At 49.1% G+C, this 21,153-nt stretch overlaps 1 protein-coding gene across 1 annotated transcript; it reads right to left on the bottom strand.

Annotated features, from left to right (window-relative positions):
• Positions 1-4,478: 4,478 nt before the first annotated feature.
• Positions 4,479-15,542, bottom strand: LOC121445194 (uncharacterized protein CXorf49 homolog). The gene is made up of 4 exons (XM_041647205.1): positions 14,253-15,542; positions 13,555-13,711; positions 13,003-13,085; positions 4,479-4,571 (listed from the first exon to the last, which is right to left on the bottom strand). Exons 1-4 carry the CDS (start codon positions 15,540-15,542, stop codon positions 4,479-4,481), a joined length of 1,623 nt encoding a protein of 540 aa, XP_041503139.1.
• Positions 15,543-21,153: the final 5,611 nt, after the last annotated feature.

Raw genomic sequence — 21,153 nt, 5'->3', positions numbered from 1 at the left:
TATCCTAATGATCTTTGACAAATGGATGTGACGCACATAAATGCCTTTGGTAATTTTAAATTCACTCATGTTTGTGTTGATTCCCTTTCAGGCTTTATCTATACTACCACTCAAACACATGAGTCGAGTCTGCTTGAGCTGTTTGCAGACACATACTGATTGCTTTCTCTGTAATGGGAGTCCCGGAATAGATGAGAACAGACAGTCGTCCTGATTACATAGCTAAAACATTTATCTCTTTTTGTCAGTGTTGGGAAATTCATATCACTTGTGAAGTTCTCTATAAACCCCACGTACAAGTCTTAATTGAACAAACTCATTACTCAAGAATCAAACACAAAAATAAAAAAGGCGGAAAAAGAGATTAAGTGCTCAGGAACAACTTTTCCAAAACAATATATACTTCAAAGTTTTGAAACTGTTCTTCTATATTCCACCTCACCCCACTCCCAACACCTGAAGGAAAACGCCACAAGAAGCAAGAAGTTTTACCCCAACCTGTGGCTTTACATCAACTTCCTCAAGCGCCAATGGCAGGGTCCCAGTCCCTCATTATTGGGGCCAAGGGTCCAGTTCTGTGCTTTCTTCTACTGACTTCTCTGGATCCCAGTGTTACTCATAAAGCTATACCATGAGCTGGCCCCAGAAGGCACAACTGAGCAACAGCAGAGGGACCCAGACCCTCTCCCGAACCTCAATCACACGTTGAAAACTCCATTGCCTGGGATGTGCTTATGCAAGAGATGGGAATATTCCCAATAATTTCAATCTCCAACCCACCATCTGGTATGGAGAGGCATTACAAAGCTGATCAGCGCAGCTGAATGTGTCCTTGAGAACAGTGCATCTGAACCCCCCCCCCCCCAAACACTCTTCTTGCTATGATTGCTACAATCTCTCAATTCCACAATACTCTCATCACTTCCTGTTTATTCCTGCTTTAGCTCCACATATATACTGGGCCCTGTTGCTAAAATCCCTTCCCAGTGGGAGATACAAATAAAGTCTACTCCTTCCAAAGTCCCAACAACAAACTAAGGCTCGATTCAATCAAATTTCACTCTGGGGAGCTGCAGTGGTTTGAATGGGAAGGGCTCATAGATTTGAATCCTTGGTCCTCAGTCAGTGAAACTGTTTGGGAAAGATTAGGAGGTGTGGCCTTGTTAGAGGAAGTGTGTCCCTGGGGTGCAGATTTTGAGGTTTTAAAAGACTCAGGCTATTTTCACTGGGCCACTTTCTCTCTCTGCCTCCTTTCTGTGAATCCAGATGTAAGCTCTCAGCTGCTCCAGGCATCATGCCTTTGCTCCTCTATCATGGACTGCAACCCTCTGAAGTAGTGTGCCCCAGACAGACTTTTTTCTATCAGTTGACTTGGTCTTAGTGTATTATCACAGCAATAGATCTGTAAATGAAAAGCCTTACCCAGCAGGGATAAGGGCTTTCTCATAGCCACAGAGATAAAGCCTTGGCCTCTGTATTCTCTATCCCCTCCCCCAGGTCATGGGCTGAGTTGCCAGTTGGTAGGGAACAGTTGGATATGAGGGAGGGTAAACTGTCAAAAAGCCAAGCTTGGATGATCTTTTGCAAGGGAACACAGCTCAGTGTCTCCAAATGACAGTTGCTCAGCTCAGAGGACAGTTACATGTGACAGGCCTATATACTTCAACCCTCTCAACTTAGACCAGCATTGTGGTCTGAACCTGAAACTCCACTAAGCACCAATGGTCACCCAGTGGCCACTTGAGATATTTTCTTCACATGGGCTCCTTATCCACTTACAAGATTACACATATTTCTCTAAACAAATTCCATGGATCCCCTTGGAAAATACATGGAATCTTTCCTCTACAGATGTCCCTACCTACCATATCAAGTCCATTTTGTGCTTATGTGCAACCATGATGGTATATGAATATCCTATATCAAAATGACTCCCAAGACCAGAGGACAGATATATTCCACTATTTAGTCAAGCAATTAGGTTCCTTGACTACACAAACCCTGTAAAAAAAAAAAAAAACCAGGCCATCTTTCCCTATATGCATTTACCCAATTCTAGAAGGGCATTCCTACCCTAGTCTTAATTTGGATGTCTGTATTCACCTATGACGAAGAAATATTATCTAGTAAAGAAGTGTTAGGGTCAGACAGTGGTGATGCACACCTTTAATCCCAGCACTTGGGTGGCAAAAGCTGGTGGATCTCAGTGAGTTCAAGGTCAGCCTGGTCTACATAGTGAGTTCCAGGACAGTCAGAGAAAATAGTAAATGATCTTTCAAAAATTAGGTGCCCTTGAAACTGATCTCTTGCGGTTTAGAGAACATCAAGTAGTCCTTTGGCTCCTTCAGTAATTTCAATGTGACATAGGTTTTCACTGTATGTGTGCCACTCCCTTCCTTCCCTATTAACTATATTCAGAGATTGAATAACCTCTAACAGCTTGAAATGGAGTCTTAGTTAGGGTTTTATTGCTGTGAAGAGACACCGTGACCACAGCAATTCTTAGAAAGGAAAACATTTTATTGGGGCTGGCTTACAGTTTCAGAGCTTTAGTCCATTATCATCATTGCGGAAAGCATAGCAGCATGCAGGCAGACATGGTGTTGAAAAAGGACCTGAGAGTTCTACATTTTGAACCACAGGCAGCAGAAGGAGACTGTGTACCATATGAGACCTCAAAGCCCACTCACACAGTGACACACTTCCTTCAACAAGGCCACACCTTCTAATAGTGCCATTCTCTATAGGTCAAGCATTCAAGCATATGAGTCTATGGGGGCCATTCCTAATCAAACCACCATAAATGGTGTTTAGTTCTCCTTTAGAACAAGACATTTCTACCTTAAACACCTTTCCTTCTAAACTAAAAAACAAGCACAATTGCAAAATGTGTCTTTATCCAGAAACAGCTAACTGGCTCGTCCCTTCTAATTGGTTTGCATGATTAAATGTTAAGATTGTTCTTTTAGCCTGGTGTGGTGGTGCATGCCAATGAAGATGGTCACTGATGAAGAGTTGGACAAGCTATAGTGTACTGTAGGGCAGCATTACTTCATTCCAGGTGATCATTCTGAAAAATTGAACAAGGCATGATAGAGCATTGAGGAGTGGAGGCAGGCCTGGCATATGAAACCTCAAAGCCTACTTCCAGTGACACAGGCCACACTTCCTAACACTACCTAACAGTCCACCAACTTGGGACCAAGCATTCAAATGTATGAAGCTATGGGGACCATTCTCTTTCAGTCCATTGCACACATACAAAGAAACCTTTAAATAAAGCCTTTTCAGTATTATAGTGACTTCGAAAAGAAGAAAGGAGTGGTAGGTATATAGTTTGGAGGGGAAAGTTGGGATAATGTTATGGCCAACCAATTTTGGAGATTTTTTAAAGCTATGGGAGGTTATAATTAAGAAGGAAAATGAGGAGGAGCTAAAGATGAGAGAAAGAAAAGATGTAAGAGTAAGAGGGGACCTAAATAGGGTATAGTTGAAGAGTATAGCTAAGAATGCCTTAGTGGGTGGAGAAATAAATAATGGTTCTAAAACCTAACTGAGCAACATGCAAACAGAAGGGAAACCATCCCGAGACATATGCACAAGAGTAGAAAATAAATAATAGAAAGTAAACAATAATGTCGGGTTCCAGCACTCAGGAGGCAGAAGCAGGTGGATCTCTGAGTTCAAGGCCAGCCTGATCTATAAAGTGAGTTCCAGAATAGCCAAAGCTACACAAAGCAATGCTGTCTCAAAAAAAAAAAAAAAAAACCCAAAATGTAAGCAATAGAAAATACTTCTTAATGAATCGTAATACACTTGTGATGAGTTGAAAGGACACCTGATGGTCTAATAAAAAGCTGAATGGCCAATAGCGAGGCAGGAACAAGGATAGGCGGAGTTGGCAGCAGAGAGAATAAGTAGAAAGAGAAATCTGGGGGGAGAGAGAAAGAGGAGCAAGAAAACAATGAGAGGAGGACATAAGGGAGCAGCTACACAGCTGTACAGCAAGTCATGGAGAAAGAAGCAAGGAAAGGTATACAGAAATAAAGATAACAGCCCAGAGGCAAAAAGTAGTCAGGATAATTTAAGATAAGAAAAGCTGTAAAGAAATAAGTTAGCTAAGTAATAATAAGTCTCTATGTGATTTATTTGGGAGCTGGTGGTGGGCCCCTTAAAAAGTCAAGAGTAAAATGTCACACAATACAGTCACTGCACCTGTGACATAATCCCCCAGGTTGATAACTCACTGTAAGCACACCTGATGAATCATCGGCTCAGGTTTCCTGCATGTGAAGATGGCATGTTCAACATGGCCTGCTTTAACTTTCCTAGTGCGGTAAGGACCACCCTTCACACCAGCCATTCATCTGTAAGTGGAAGATAGTGATTCTCTGGAAAGTCAGAGGAGCTTTCAAAGTCAGCTGACCCCAGGAAAGCCAGGGAGCAGGAGACGGTTGGGGATAGTGGCAAACAGGGGTTCAAAGGCTGCCAGTGTTGTGCTGCTTGCTCTGACTGATGGCAACAGGGAAACCATCATGCCCAGACAGCAGGGTGCCCTTCTTGCTGTCCTCCTGAAACCAGTGTGAGAGGAACACGACAGGTATAAGTTGCACGGTCACAGGTGGTCACAACATCCAAGGGCACATGAACACAGGTGGTAACAACATCCAAGGGTACAGGGAAACAGGTGGTCACAACATCCAAAGTCAAAGGGACACAGCTGGTCACAACATCCAAGGGCATATGGACATAGGAGGTCACAACATCCAAGGGCACAGGGACACGGGTGGTCACGACATCCAAGGGCAAAAGGGCACAGGAGGTCACAACATCCAAGAGCACAGGGAAACAGGTGGTCACAACATCCAAGGGCACAGGGAAACAGGTGGTCACAACATCCAAGGGCACATGAGCACAGGTGGTGACAACATCCAAGGGCACAGGGACACAGGTATTCACAACATCCAACGTCACAGGGACGCAGGTGGTCACAACATCCAAGGGCACAGGGACACAGGTTGTTACAACATCCAAGGGCACATGGACACAGGAGGTCACAACATCCAAGGATACAGGAACAAAGGTGGTCACAACATCCAAGGGTACAGGGGCATTTGTGGTCAAAACAACCAAGGGCACATGAACACAGGTGGTGACAACATCCAAGGGCACATGAACACAGGTGGTGACTACATCCAAGGGTACAGGGACACAGGTGGTCAAAACATCCAAGGACACAGGGACACAGGTGGTCACAACATCCAAGGACACAGGGACACAGGTGGTCACAACATCCAAGGTCACAGGGAAACAGGTGTTCACAACATACAAAGGGCACAGGGACTCAGGAGGTCACAACATCCAAGAGCACAGGGAAACAGGTGGTCACAACATCCAAGGGCACAGGGACACAGGAGGTCACAACATACAAGGGTACAGGGAAACAGGTGGTCACAATATCCAAGGATACAGGGACAAAGGTGGTCACAACATCCAAGGGTACAAGGACACAGGTGGTCACAACATCCAAGGGCACATGAACACAGGTGTTGAAAACATCCAAGGGCACATGGACACAGGAGGTTACAACATCCAAGAGCACAGGGACACAGGTGGTCACAACATCCAAGAACACAGGGAAACAGGTGGTCACAACATCCAAGGGCACAGGGAAACAGGTGGTCACAACATGCAAGGGCACATGGACACAGGAGGTCACAACATACAAGGCCACAGCGAAACAGGAGGTCACAACATCCCAGGGTACAGGGAAACAGGTGGTCACAACATCCAAGGGTACAGGGGCACAGGTGGTCACAATATCCAAGGGCACATGAGCACAGGTGGTGACAACATCCAAGGGCACATGGATACAGGTGGTCACAACATCTAAAGGCACAGGGACACAGGTGGTCACAACATCCAAGGGCACAGGGAAACAGGTGGTCACTACATCCAACGTCACAGGGACGCAGTTGGTCACAACATCCAAGAGCACAGGGACACAGGTGGTCACAACATCCAAGAACACAGGGACACAGGTGGTCACAACATCCAAGGGCACAGGGAAACAGGAGTTCACAACATCCAAGGGCACATGGACACAGGAGGTCACAACATCCAAGGGCACGGGGACACAGGAGGTCACAATATCCAAGGGCACAGGGAAACAGGTGGTCACTACATCCAATGTCACAGGGACGCAGTTGGTCACAACATCCAAGGGCACATGGACACAGGAGGTTACAACATCCAAGAGCACAGGGACACAGGTGGTCACAACATCCAAGAACACAGGGACACAGGTGGTCACAACATCCAAGGGCACAGGGTCACAGGTGGTCACAACATCCAAGAGTATAGGGACACAGGTGGTCACAACATCCAAGGGCACATGAACACAGGTTGTGACAGCATCCAAGGGCACATGGACACAGGAGGTCACAACATCCAAGGGCACAGGGAAACAGGTGGTCACAATATCCATGGGCACATGAACACAAGTGGTCACAGCATCCAAGGGCACATGGACACAAGTGGTCACAACATCCAAGGGCACATGAGCACAGGTGGTGACAACATCCAAGGGCACATGGATACAGGAGGTCACAACATCCAAGGGCACAGGGAAACAGGTGGTCACAACATGCAAGGGCACATGGACACAGGAGGACACAACATCTAAGGGCACAGGGAAACAGGTGGTCACAACATCCAAGGGCACATGAACACAGGTGGTCACAACATCCAAGGGCACATGAACACAGGTGGTCAAGACATCCAAGAACACAAGGGCACATGGACACAGGAGGACACAGCATCGAAGGGCACATGGACACAGGTGGTCACAACATCCAAGGGCAAAGGGGCATAGGTGGTCACAACATCCAAGGGCACAGGGACACAGGTGGTCACAACTTTAAGGGTACAGGGACACAGGTGGTCACAACATCCAAGGGCACATGAACACAGGAGGACACAACATCCAAGGGCACATGAACAAAGGAGGACACAACATCCAAGGGCACAGGGACACAGGTGGTCACAACATCCAAGAGCACATGGACACCGGTGGTCACAACATCCAAGGGCACATGGACACAGGAGGACACAACATCCAAGGGCACAGGGACACAGGTGGTCACAACATCCAAGGGCAAAGGGGCATAGGTGGTCACAACATCCAAGGGCACAGGGACACAGGTGGTCACAACATCCAAGGGCAAAGGGGCATAGGTGGTCACAACATCCAAGGGCACAGGGACACAGGTGGTCACAACATCCAAGGGCACAGGGACACAGGTGGTCACAACATCCAAGGGCACAGGGACACAGGTGGTCACAACATCCAAGGGCACAGGGACACAGGTGGTCACAACATCCAAGGGCACAGGGACACAGGTGGTCACAACATCCAAGGGCACAGGGACACAGGTGGTCACAACATCCAAGGGCACAGGGACACAGGTGGTCACAACATCCAAGGGCACAGGGACACAGGTGGTCACAACATCCAAGGGCACAGGGACACAGGTGGTCACAACATCCAAGGGCACAGGGACACAGGTGGTCACAACATCCAAGGGCACAGGGACACAGGTGGTCACAACATCCAAGGGCACAGGGACACAGGTGGTCACAACATCCAAGGGCACAGGGACACAGGTGGTCACAACATCCAAGGGCACAGGGACACAGGTGGTCACAACATCCAAGGGCACAGGGACACAGGTGGTCACAACATCCAAGGGCACAGGGACACAGGTGGTCACAACATCCAAGGGCACAGGGACACAGGTGGTCACAACATCCAAGGGCTCAGGGACACAGGTGGTCACAACATCCAAGGGCACAGGGACACAGGTGGTCACAACATCCAAGGGCACAGGGACACAGGTGGTCACAACATCCAAGGGCACAGGGACACAGGTGGTCACAACATCCAAGGGCACAGGGACACAGGTGGTCACAACATCCAAGGGCACAGGGACACAGGTGGTCACAACATCCAAGGGCACAGGGACACAGGTGGTCACAACATCCAAGGGCACAGGGACACAGGTGGTCACAACATCCAAGGGCACAGGGACACAGGTGGTCACAACATCCAAGGGCACAGGGACACAGGTGGTCACAACATCCAACGGCACAGGGACACAGGTGGTCACAACATCCAAGGGCACAGGGACACAGGTGGTCACAACATCCAAGGGCACAGGGACACAGGTGGTCACAACATCCAAGGGCACAGGGACACAGGTGGTCACAACATCCAAGGGCACAGGGACACAGGTGGTCACAACATCCAAGGGCACAGGGACACAGGTGGTCACAACATCCAAGGGCACAGGGACACAGGTGGTCACAACATCCAAGGGCACAGGGACACAGGTGGTCACAACATCCAAGGGCACAGGGACACAGGTGGTCAACAGGAGTTCTTGCTTCACCTTTGGAGGAAATGGATGATGTGGAAACGTGGACCCTATGGCTGTCACCTCACAGCCACGAATGCAGAGCACTGGGCGTCTGCACAGCTGACTGTGGCTGCCGGGCTGGGGGTCCCTGGCTGCTATGGGTTGTTACATGGGCCTTGAGAAGGGGACCATCTATTTGCCACCAAAGTTGCAGCCCATGTTTGTAAAGGAACTCAAGGGAGTCCTGGTTCCCAGTCCTGGTGGGGGGTTGTGGGGGCCCCCGAGTGCCAGAGCATCAAGGAAGAAACACAGCTCAGCCACCCTGTAGGTTCTCCCTGAGCTGAATGAATAGCAGAAGGACAGAGCCTGGGTGCTCTCCAGGGTACCCCTCTTCTAGGTGGGGGCAGACTGAGAAAGGGTGGGGAAAGGAAGCCAATGGGGTCCAGATTTACTCTTCAGACCTGAGCCTGGGAACCTGCGCTTGCTCCCCTAGAGGCAGCAGGGTCAGCGGACCACAGCAACAGTATTGGGAAGCAGTAGGTCTGAATGAAGATGAGAGAGGCTGTGTGCTCAGTGGGCAGGCCAGGGCTGGCCAAGTCATTCTCACAGAGCTGTTGGTGTCCTGCCATGGCTTCAGCATGCAGCTGTACTGATGACAATGGCCCCGAGCCTGCACGAACAGTGCCTGGTGCTGGAATTCACCACAGCCAGGTCTGGCTTCCACGTGCAAGCTGTCAGAGCACAGCTGCGAGTCTGTCACACTGCACTCAGCTCTCACCCTTGCCAGAAGTAGCCACGAGACTCGGGATGAGAGCCCCAGCCTGAGGAATGAGACCATCTTCTCAGAGAGGGGCTCTGACCGGGGTGTTCCCCACTGTCCCTTCAGGCTCTCAGGTCACTGTCCTCCCACGTGGATGATGTGCTGTCTCCCTGAGCTCATCCTGTGTGCCTGGTACCAATGCGAACTCTTGCTTTATAGATGAGGCACTAATTCTTATTGTAGGAAGATAGTCTGTAATCATTCTTACCCCGAGACAAGACATTTACCCTTTTCTTAAAACCAAATTCATGTTTTGAAAAACAATTTTTGTGTGTATTTGTGTGGCCATACTTGTGGGAGCCAGAGACAGTGTTTTTCTCTATTGCTCTCCACCTCAGTTTTTGAGCCAGAGTCTCTCCTTGAGCTCAGAACTCACCAACGGGCTAGACTGGCGGGCAGTATGCTCTGGAGACAGGCCTTGTCTCCCTGTCCCGCCTCAGGTCTAGAGTGACAGGTGTGAGCTTAAGTTTCTAAGAGGATCCAGATTCAGGTCCCTATGCTTGTAAGGTGACAACTTTACCGACTTGACAATTTCCCCTGACCAAGACTGTTGAGAGGTGTTCATCTCGGAGAAGTACCAAGAGCCTACCCCAGCAATTCCAACCGTTCAACAGCCCTCACCTTTGGGCAGTGAGTTTGCTGATTTCCAGTTTCTCCTACTCTGTGCTCACCACGTTTTAGGGCTTGACGGAGCACTCTAGTGAAGACCAGCTGTGCCTTGTGTGCATTTGCTCCCCCGCCCCAGCTGTTGTTGTTGTTTTTTAGATGCTGCAAGATCCCCACGGCAGTAGGCAGCTGAAATGCTGTAGGTCCCAAATGGTGGTAGTGGGCCATGTGGTGGCAGGCAGCGGGCTCTGGGAGCAGCCAGTCCCAGGCAGAAATGGCTGCTGGTCCCAGAGCGGTGGCCTGAGTGGTGGTGGCTGGCCATGTGGTGGCAGACAGCAGGCCCCAGGCAGAGACGGCTGCTGGTCCCTGAGCAATGGCTGGTCCCAGGCAGGGAGACACATGGCGGGCAGGCAGAAGACAGAAACATGGATAGACACGACATGCAGGGTGAGGTTGAATGTTTATTCAGGGGGTTATGGAGGAGGAAGGCTGAAGGGGGGGACAGAGAGAGAAGGAGAGAGGGAGAGAGAGAGAGAGAGAGAGAGAGAGAGAGAGAGAGAGAGAGAGAGAGAGAGAGAGAGAGAGAAGGAGGAGGAGGAGGAGGAGGAGGAGGAGAAAGAGACAGAGAAGGGGGGAAGCAGAGAAGTGGGGAGAGAGGCAGAAGCGAAGCTGCCTCTCTGAGAGGAAGATGGAAAAAAGGACAAGCTCAGGCTGGAAGCTGAAGATCAGCCTGCCTTAGGGGATGGGGAGGGGAATGGGTGTGGCTTGTCTCTTAAAGGGACCAAAACCATAACACCAGCTGCTACCACTTTTCAAGTCAGGCCTTTCTTCCTCCAAGGTAATCACATGCCATCCACAGATTCACAAGCACACACAAGAGGACCAGGGGATAGACTCCTGAGATTTATCTTCATTCTGTGTGAAATGAGCAGCCTCTTGTGAACCTGCATCTGCCTGACCTCACTGAACTATGGAATTACCTCTGAGCTCCAAACCTTGCTTAGTGCTGGGGCCTGGCTCAAGGCACAAAAATCTCCCAACTGTGACGGTAACTTCAGAGCATAGGGCTCACGTAGAGGCCCTGAGGTCTCAAGGGGCAGTCTGGAAGGCAGACCTGGGATGTAGAAGCATCCTATCCAGGAAAACTTGTGCTGTGCAGGAGGTCCAAAGCTCATGTGGCTGCCATCCTTGCATGTGTGGATGAATCATCTTAACAACCAATGAGAGCAGAAGGGCAGTTGGCTGCTCAGGATGAGAGGATGTGCTGGCTCTGGTCCCTGACCCTTCCTTAAGCAGCTAGTGCGCAGTTCCTCCAGGCTGGCTCAGAGGAGCCACTATAGACTCATGCCACCATCTTGAGTTCTAGAGATGAACAGGTAATGTTCCCTTTCCCCTCCAACCCTTTTCCCGACATCGAGTTCCTGCAGCTCTGCTCTGCTCCACTGCCCACCAGGGTGTGGTCTTGGTTTCCAACCCCTCTACTGCAATGGATCGGGGATAAAGCAGAGGACATGGAAACTGAATTCCCAAGGTAAAGGCTACTCAGAAGGCCAAGGATAATGTGCAAATTCTGGACAAGTCATTCCTGAGTATGATGCCTCCGCAAGGAGAGAATGATCCACAAAAGATGGAGCCTGGTGGCAGGGGTGCTGGAAAGATGGTTCAGTGGTTAAGAGAACTGGCTACTCTTCCAAAGGACCTGTGTTCAATTCCCAGCACCCACATGGGAGCTTACAACTGTCTGTAATTTCAGTTTTAGGGGATCCAGTGTCTTCTTCTGACCTCCACATACTTGCAGGCCAAACACCAATGCACATTTAAAAAAAAGGATGGAGCCCAGGAAAGGGGTAAGATGAGCCCAAATGTTACCCTAATGTCTGCTGAAATGATTCAGAAGAGAGGACCCCCTTAGTCCAAGGAAAGGACTCAGAGTTCCTGCGGAATGAAGGGAACAGAAGGCAAAAATGGGTTCTATGGTTGTCCCAGAGGAGGACGGTAGTCAAGGAAGGGAAGAGAGGAAACGATGACTGGGCAGAACCCAAACCCAGTGCACAGGGATAAACTGGAGTGCAAGGCACCTGCTCAGAAGCAGAAGTGCTTAGCCCAGGTTACCCCTAGGGCTACTGTTCTTAAAGGGCTGGGGAAAGAACAGCTCCCCATACTTTCTGAACCCCATCCCTAACAAAAAGAGAAAGAGCAGACAGACCACAGGACACAACTACTTTAATGTGCAATATCTGTCACCAGGGGCAGACAGGGGACAAAAGGAGGGGCATAAAAGGTGGCTTTGGCTGTAGAACAGGTAAAAGGAAGAAGTAGGGCCACATCACAGCCCTGGGGATCCATGAGTTGTAGTCTGATCTCTCCTACAGGGAAGCTGGGCTCAGCCTGTCAGGCAGAGCCAAGTCAGGCCCACCCTGGCCGCCTTAACAGTCAGGAGTGGGGGAAGGGCTGTGGAGAGCAGAACATTCACTTCAAAGGGCCTGGAACCTTTTGTTGAGGGCCCTCATGACGGCTGGAACAGAGAGGTACGAATGGGTACTCCAGACAAAGACACGCAGGACTCAACTACACCGATTGCCCCGCTTCCCCCTTCTATCCACAGGGATTCCCCAACTGGCAATCTGCAAAAGTCCCCGGGACTGACTCCTCCACCGCTCTCAGAGCACCATGTGGAAATGCCCTCTGCAGGAGAACGGTGTGGGTGGGCACTCGGCAGAGCATTGTGGGAGAGCAGTCTTATCTGCTTGGTGTTACACCCCGCCCCCAGTACAGTAGTAGCAGCCAGCTAGCCTTTCCTGGGTATCTGTGCCGATGTACCTAGCTCCCTCTGCCCCTGCCCTCACCCATCCCTGCCCAGGGTCAGTCATACCGAGTTGTTTTCTCAGCCTGTATGCTTCTTTCTCTAGCAAAGGACACTAACCCAGCAGACAGAGGGGAAAAAATTATCGTTCAATATCCTGGTCTCCTCCCCACTCCATTCCCAGTCCTCCCAGTCCTACATCCCACCCCACAGTACTCAACAAGACTGGTACTCAATCCTGAGCAGAGAGGAGGTGCCCTCTCTCTGTGGAGTGTGGGACCATGCGAGCGGGCCAGGTTAACTTGGCTACCACCATCTAGCAGGGCTGTCATTTCTTGCAGATAAGAAAATTTTACCTGTTGACACCCCAGTGTCCCTGGTACTTGATTCTGCTTCTCCCCAGCAGGGAGTGGGGAGACCACAGATGGTTCTTGGTCACCTGAAAGAGAACAGAGTGCAGCATCCAGGCTTGGGGTCCAGGTGGGAAGGGCCTGGTGAGGTCTAAAATGAGGCAACATCGCCCTCTGCTGGCAGCAACTTGTACCTCCTGGTTTCTCAGCTTCTGGGCCTGTCTTCCCTGATGCACAGAGACAGGCCCCTAGGACTTTAGCCCTGGGCCGGTTCTAGTCAGGCCATAGCCACAACCAGGACCTGGGAAGAGGCCAGCAAATAGGGCTCACCAGAAAAAACTCTGGAGTGCTGAGCCAGCTTCTAGAGTTGGAGTTGTCCTACCCTTTAAAGCCACGTACACCACAATCCCACTCATCTGACAACATGGCCCGCCCACAACCAGTCTTGTGGGCTGTCTGCCTAGATAGGGAAGCCCAGAAAGAAGACTGCAATCCCTCAGTGATAGAGACTAAAGCGTCCCTCCTCTGTTCCACTTCTCTTAAAGCCCAAAGACTCACCAGTGGGCGCAGGTGTTCTGGCGCTGGTGCCTCTCCGCTTCAGGGCTACGCGCTGGGAATTTGCTGAAACTTGGGGTGCTCGGAGGTTGGTGTCTCCACTGCTCATTTCTCCACGATGCATGCACGTGAAAGGTCGCACTGCCCTGCGTGTTGGAAGCTGACACAAAAATTTCTCAGTGAGTACATGTCGTGGAGGGGCTGAGGGGCAAGTGGGAGAAAAAAATGGAGGCTTGTGAGGCTCATCCCATCCGCACCTTCTCTTCCTCCTTCAGCCTCAGGGCAAGAGGCAGGAATGGCGCCCCCAAGCACTGAAAAGGCTCAGATCCTGGCCTGGCTTCCTTGGGGAAGAGCCAGGAGGGAGGATCAGGAGGCCCTTGGATCTGACTACAGCCAAGCTGTGCAGCCCACACTGGAAGGGCTCTCCGGATCCAAATCACCCAGACTGTAGCCAGGCCTGCTTCCCACCCTGCCTGGCTAGAGAGAGGAGATGCACAGGGAGGGAACAGTAGCCAACACCTAACTGAGGCTCCCTCATATCCACCCTTCCTTATGACCAGGACCCCACACCAGACATCCTAATCAGGGCAAGTGTCCACTGACTACCCCGAGGCCAAGGTAGTGGCAGAGGGAGCAGGACAATGGTCTGTGCTGGGGAGGGAAAGGGCGGGGTGAGAGGGGACAGAGGGTGCTCTACTCACTCGGGCACGGGGATTTTCCTTGATCTTGCAGGACTCTGGTGTTGGAGTCATCGCTGCCAAATTCTTCACGGTATCTTTATACGCAAGGCCTCTGTCTGCCCTGGCTGCTGGCAGGGCCTCCCTTGTATTCTTTGCTGTTGCTTTCTTTCTGGATGGCCCATGAGCAGGCTCGCTGGCTTCTAGAGGTGTTGCGCAGTGCTTTTTAGAACTCTCAAGTGTGGAGACGCAGGTTATTGGAGGAAAGGTGGCTGTTTCCCCAGGAGCTGCCTTTGGTCTCTGTCCACATTGTGGGACAGGTCTTCGCCCGGTGAATCTTGGGGCATCCTGTAGAGCTTTCTTCTCCTGGACTGACTTTTTCTTAGAACTGGCCTTCACTAGCCCACCCGCAGCAGCTCCTGGGAAACGGGGCTTGCTTGGTTCCTTGCCTTTGGACGCAGCTGCTTTTCTGTTAGAACAAGAGCCTCCCAGCTTTCCCATGCCCAATGCATGGCTCCTGGGAGCACCCACCTGCAGAGAGCCAGTCATATGATGAAAATTGCCCCTGGGTTGAACATCCTCTATTTTGATTTTCTCTCCCGGATCCATAGCATTGCTGGATATGATCTGCCCTCCGTTCTTGAAGCAAATGCTCACCCTCATCACTTGCACCTCATTCTCTTCCTCCGAGGTTGAGTCAGGGTCGGGAGATGGCTCTGGGATGTCCTCAGGGACTGGTTTCTTACTCTTGATGATTTTCTTTTTCTTTTTTGTCTTGCGCACCCTGCCTCCTTTGGCCCCCCTGTAGTGGACAGGGGCCCCAGAGGCCCGCTTCACGTCTACCAATCTCTTGCCCAGCCTGCCTTTCCTGCTGCGGTCTGCCTCTGCACCTGCCCAAGGGGTAGACTGTTGGGCGGTACAGCTTTTTGAGGAGGAGCGGCTTCTAACACTTTGGCGTATCTGGTCGGTTGGCTGCTGCACCATTTCCTCAACCCCATCGTCGCCGTCGTCATCGTCGTCGTCGTCGTCGTCGTCGTCAAGAGGCAAGCAAGCCATCAAGTCTTCTTTGTCGCTGTCTGAGGAGACAGACTGCTCACTGTGATCCTGCACCGGTAGCTTGGACCCTGACTCAAGGTCTGAGTTGCCCTCAGTCTCGACGTCATCCTCACTTATGCTACTCTGTGAAGATCCCACATCATGGCTCAGGTCGAGATCCTGCAGTGAGCTTGGGCCCTCCAGGCAGACTTCAGTGGCCTCCCCATCCTCGGAGTCCACACCTACTTCTTCAACGGCCGTCTGTTCATTGGAGCTCATGATTCTAGTGTTAAATCTACGTGGCCTGGCTTGTGAGGACAAGGGTATCCCTAGTCTTCACAAGACCAGCTAGGCCCTCGGAGACACCGTCACCATAGACACACTTGCGCTAAACACAAACAAGGGTACCCTTCTACTGACGTCATGCCTTCATTCTGGCTTTCTCATTGGCCTACCCTCCACCAACCAGATCAACCCTTGTTAGACCATGGTCGAGGCCCTAGCCAATAAGAATGAGGATGCTTGGTTGTTTGGAATTCTTAGCCTGCCTGGCCCAAGTCTATGGACGGGGGTATGGGGATGGGAGGGGGGTTGGAGTATAGGAGGTGTGGGGGCATAGGGTGGGTGGGAGGTGTGTGTGTGCAGGTGGTGGAGTCTTGAGTGTGTAGTACAGTCAGCCTTGTCTCTCTTTTTCTCACCTCCTCTGGCCAGACACGTATCATGGAAGGAGACCTGCACCCTCTGTGGCTCTTTCCTCCTGTAAAGTGGAGAAAGTAGCCACACATGGGCCAGAGGCTTGTGAGGATCCAGTGTTGGGATGGCTGTGAAGCACTCAACATAGAAAAGATCGGGAAGCCCCCGTTCCACAGCCAGGCCAACTGTTCAACAGGACAGTGGGCAAGGAAGCCCATAGTAGCTATCAGTGCTCCACAGAAGGGTCAGCTAGATAGAAGATGGTCTTCGAGCCACAAGCTGTGGCGACAGCAACTATGGTTACAAGCAGCCATGCACCCATGACGCTGTGTTGGCAGGCTGCAATTTTCCCACTTCTTTCAAACCCCATCCCGTTCTCAGACCCCATCCCATCCCATCCTCATCCCGAGGTAAAGCAAAGAGGAGGACTCTCCTAGGGTGAGGAAAAAGGCATTCCGTGTCACTGATCCTGGCTGATTCTGAAGCTGCAGACCGAAATTAATGCTCATATAGCAGGTTTGCAAACACGACAATACCTTTAACCCAACAAGGGTGAGTGGGGTTCAGACTGGTAGTCTTCCCTATGCTGAGGTGGAGGGTGCAGTTCGTAGAGGGCAGCCCCTTGAGCGGGTAACTTGGTAGAACAGAAATCACTATGTGCCTGACCATTTTCTAAGCACTCAAATAAATCCTTCCATCCCTTTTGAGATATCTCCTAAGTTTGCCCTTCTAGAGGGAAGAACCCACTACCGTGAGGGCAAGGACACATTCATGAGGATGTCGATGAGGGAAATCCTTTGGGGAACTCTCTGAATTTCCACGGGTAAGGGAGTGCATGAATGCGGACTTGGCCCATGCACCCAGTAAATGCAATGGAGGCAGCCCACAGCTCAAGGCCATGTCCAACATGTTTCATAAGGCAAGCATGATTGAAGAGCACTAGGTTCTAGAAGAGTTCATGGATTTGGATGCATATTTGTGAATTAAAAATCCAAACCAGGCAGCTGGGCGGTGGCGGCAGATGCCTTTAATCCCAGCACTCAGAAGGCAGAGGCAAGTGTATTTCTGTGAGTTCGAGGCCAGCCTGGTCTACAAGAGCTAGTTCTAGGACAGGCACCAAAGCTACACAGAGAAACCCTGTCTTGAAAAACCAAACAAAAAATCGAAAGCAGGCATAAGTGTTATTTGAGAGTACATATAAACATGTAGAAGGGTATACTTTAAAGGTCCAGAATGGAAACCCAAGAAGGCCTTGCAGGGGCGATGAGGCACCAATGTTGTCATAATTTGCCCAAGAATGTCTGTACCCAGTTTTCTCCAGCTGAAATTTGGGGAGTTCCTTCCTTGGTTTCTAGAATGTTCTAGAGTGCTAGCATTTCCTTTGCATTCCATTAAATTATTCCAGTTTTCAAAGTGCTCCCAGGGGGAATAGAGCCAAGTTCCTGCAATTCTCTCTAATCTTAAGCATTTGTCAATCTACCAATCCATAGAGCTTGCTTCATGAGCATTTTGTTAAAAGCATTCTTTGCTCGTTCTACACTGTTGGCTTATGACAATTGACTTTATGGGAAACAGACTTCTAACTCTTGTCCGAGCATAGCTTATCTCACACGCTTGTGTCTGTGTAAGGCACCTCCAGCTATCTTGTGTGGAAGAACTCCAGACTTCAACACTTGGGGCCATGTTTAAGGGGAAATCACCAGGAAAGCACAAAAATGTGAGGTATGTGGTGCTAAGGAAAAGATATTTGATCACAGCTTAAAAGGGAAGAGGGTCCACATTTTTGACCCCAATTGAGAACACACCTGGCCTCTGAGTGACTTTAATTTTTAATCCCATTTGCACATGGTCACTAACAGCCCTAAAAGTGCACCTGTATTGACACTGGGATTGAAACAAGGTGTAGTGAATCGTTGAATTAGCAACCATGGAATTAGTGTATTGTCATACTGATTTAATCTCAGTCTGTATGCCATTCCATGCCTTTGGCTTGTTTTTAAATATTTATATTTTATTTTGTGTGTATGTATGAGTGCCTGCCTGTATGCTGTACACTATGTGTGTCTGGTACCTAAGAAGGCCAGAAGAGGTTGATAGATCCCCTGGAACTGGATCAGGAGATGCCTGATGTGGGTGCTCGTAAGAAAGAAAAAAAAAGCAAGAAAGAAATTTGCATCCTCTGGAAGAGCAGCAAGTGCTCTTAGCTGCTGAGCCATCTCTTCAGCCTCCCTACTCTCGTTTTTTTTTTTTTTTTTTAAAAAAAAAGATGGGCTCTGTGCTACTGAGTAGCCCGGCGAAGTATCAAGCTCACGATCCTCCTGCTTCTGCCTCCCATGTGCTGGGACTGCAGGTGAGTGCCACCATACCAGCCTCCACTCTGCTGCTGAAGAGGGCATTTTGGTTGTTTCCAGTCAGGAGTTAGTACACCTAGGAAGTGCTACCATGGTTCATGGTATCCTTGGCAGAGCTTTCCATCCCTGAGATCTTTATCCCTGAGGGTAAGCTCCTGGATGTGTTGGACCTGACCCTGAACAGCCTTGCCATCCTGCTTCTAAGAGTCACACAAGCATTGTTTCTTGTGGGGTAAAATGGCTGGGAAGCTATGTTTATATCTAGGAGTGCGACTGTTGACTTTAAGACAGGTCTGTGTCTAAAGTTCTCAGATTTTCTCCAAGTGACTGTTATCCATCTTCCTGCAAGGGTGCACCATTATCTCCACTCTTCTGCAACCCGAGCAACATATATTGCTATGCCATCGCAGCAGTTTTGCCTTCGGTGAATGTAAATTATGCTATCGCATTTTGCTGTTTTGTTTTTATATTGAGTCACTAAGGAACTCAGTCTATCCTCAAACTCTTGATCATTCTGTCTTTGCCTCTTGAGTGCTGGGATGGGGTTGGGATTGCAGGCATAAGTCATAGCTCTCAGTACTATCTTGGTTTTATTTTTAGCTTTGTTTTTTCCCCTGTCTTACTGTGTAGACTAGGCTGGCCTCAAACTCTCAGTGATCCACCTTCTGCTGCCCTCCAAGTGCTGGGATAAAAGGCGTGCACCACCATGCCTGGGTTTTATGAGAATTTTATGCTTCAGAACTGAATTCATATCATACCACACCCTTCCCTCTCTTCTTCTAGTTCCTTCTGTGTTCCTTCACTCCCTCTGAAACTCATAACTTCTTTTTGAATTATTACTGTTACATAATACTGGATTCGTTGCTTTTATGCATGTGTTTGGGGCTGACGATTTAGGGTTGGATTCTTTTTCAGACTCTCTTTAAAAAAAATTATTTTATTTATTATATAGTGTTCTGTCTACATGTTTGTCTGAATGCCAGAAGAGGGCACCAGATCTCATTATAGATGGTTGTGAACCACCATATGTTTACTGGGAGTTTAAATCAGGACCTCTGGAAGAGCGGTCAATACTTTTAACCTCTGAGCCATCTCTCCAGCCCCCAGACACTCTCTTTTTAATTGCTCCTTCATATCCCATATTGTTTGCCTTAAATTCATTCAGCTACTTATTCGTATCCTTTTGAATTCACTGAGGATTTTAGGTCAATCTTTGAATCCTTTGTCCACTATTTCATCCACTTGGGTATCTTTGGATTCAGTTACTGGAGTCATAAACCTTTGAAGGAGTCATATTGGCTGTGCTTCTGCATTGGGATCTGTGTGTGTGATGGAGTGGAGGTTTCCCCCATGTTCATCTTCCTAATGAGCAGCTTTCTCTTAGAGGCTTGATCTTGAAGACTGCCCAGAAAGGAGAAACAACGACAACAAGGAGCGCACAGAAACCAGAAATCCAACCATGATGGCTTATGTCTGCACTCCTACCACTGGGGAGACTGAGGCAGGAGATGACGTTTTGGGAGAGTGTGGGCTACTCAGCAAGACCATATTTAAAAAAAAAATAAAATAAGGGCCAAGGATGTAGTTCGGTGGAGAAACAATTTGTTTAGCAGTCACAAGCCTTGGGTTTGGTCTTCAGTATTACAAAACAAAAATAATAAAATAAAATCCCCACTAAAACTCAGTTAAAAACAAGTGCATCACCAATAACAATAGAAAAGAAAGGGGAAAATAATACAGGTCAAACTTAAAGGCTAAAAACTAATGAGGGTAAATGAATAATAAAAACTAGAAAAGGGAGCAGGGAAACGGAAAAAGGAAGCCAGGTTTTTAAAAAAATGAAAAAAAATGTGGAAGAGAGAAGTGAAGAATAAAATAAGTAAACAAAATTAGATAGAGAAAACGGGGAGAAAGAACAAAAATAAAAAAAGAATACTAAGTCTAAAGTTTGCCCTTGCTGAGGCACTCAGATTAGAAAAATCTCTCTCCAGGGCTTCTGGTGGAAATCCCCAGAAAGGTGCTCCAGGGTCGGGGAGGGCAGTGGATCACAGCTGAGGCCTGTTGTAATCAGTCTCTGCGCCTGTTAAATAGGCTGGTGCTGCACTAGTCTGAGCCCTGCTTCACTTTTCCCACTAGTTAAGTGTGACTTGTCTGTGGCAGCAGTAGATTCGGACTAGAAGCTATGCACTCATGCTCCAATCTAGAGGCCACTGGATAGTCTCAAATTTCATCCCTCGGATGCCATTGCCATATAAATTTTTTGAGATAAGGTTTGTCATTGGTCTACCACTTGTCAGCTAAGCTAGGCTAGCTGAGCAGTGAGGCCCAGGGATCCTTCTGTTTCTACCTTCTCCGTGCTGGAATTACACGCATGTAATATGCAATGTAACATGTAATTCCATATAGGACACCATACTTAGCCTTTTTTTAAAGACAGGGTCTCAATGTGTAACCCTGGCTGTCCTGGAACTCACTCTGTAGACCAGGACAGTCTTGGACTCACAGAGAGCCATCTGCCTCTGCCTTACAAGTGCTAGGATTATATAGGCATGAACCATGCCTGGCTTTGTTTGATTGTTTTTTTTTTTTTTTTTGCCATGGACTCTGTGGATCAAACTCAGCTCATCATGCCTGGAAGGGAAGCACTTTACCAATTGGACTATCTCTGCAGAAATATTTATATGTGTATCTAGAGCCACAAATGGCCCTGACAAATTCAGTTAGTGTGCCATAGGTGGGATGGACACTCCAAAGCTCCAAAAAGCTCTGTTTGCACAAGGCCAACAATGTTTGGATCCTTAATACAGCCCCACTCTGTGGACCCAGAACAAATGTCTAAGCTGTGA

Source organism: Microtus oregoni, unplaced genomic scaffold, assembly GCF_018167655.1.
Source record: "Microtus oregoni isolate MIOR12 unplaced genomic scaffold, Mior012 000163F_ref0000286, whole genome shotgun sequence".
Lineage (NCBI taxonomy): Eukaryota > Metazoa > Chordata > Mammalia > Rodentia > Cricetidae > Microtus > Microtus oregoni.
The sequence above is the reverse complement of the archived record's forward strand: the minus strand, read 5'-3'. Positions and strand labels throughout refer to the sequence as shown.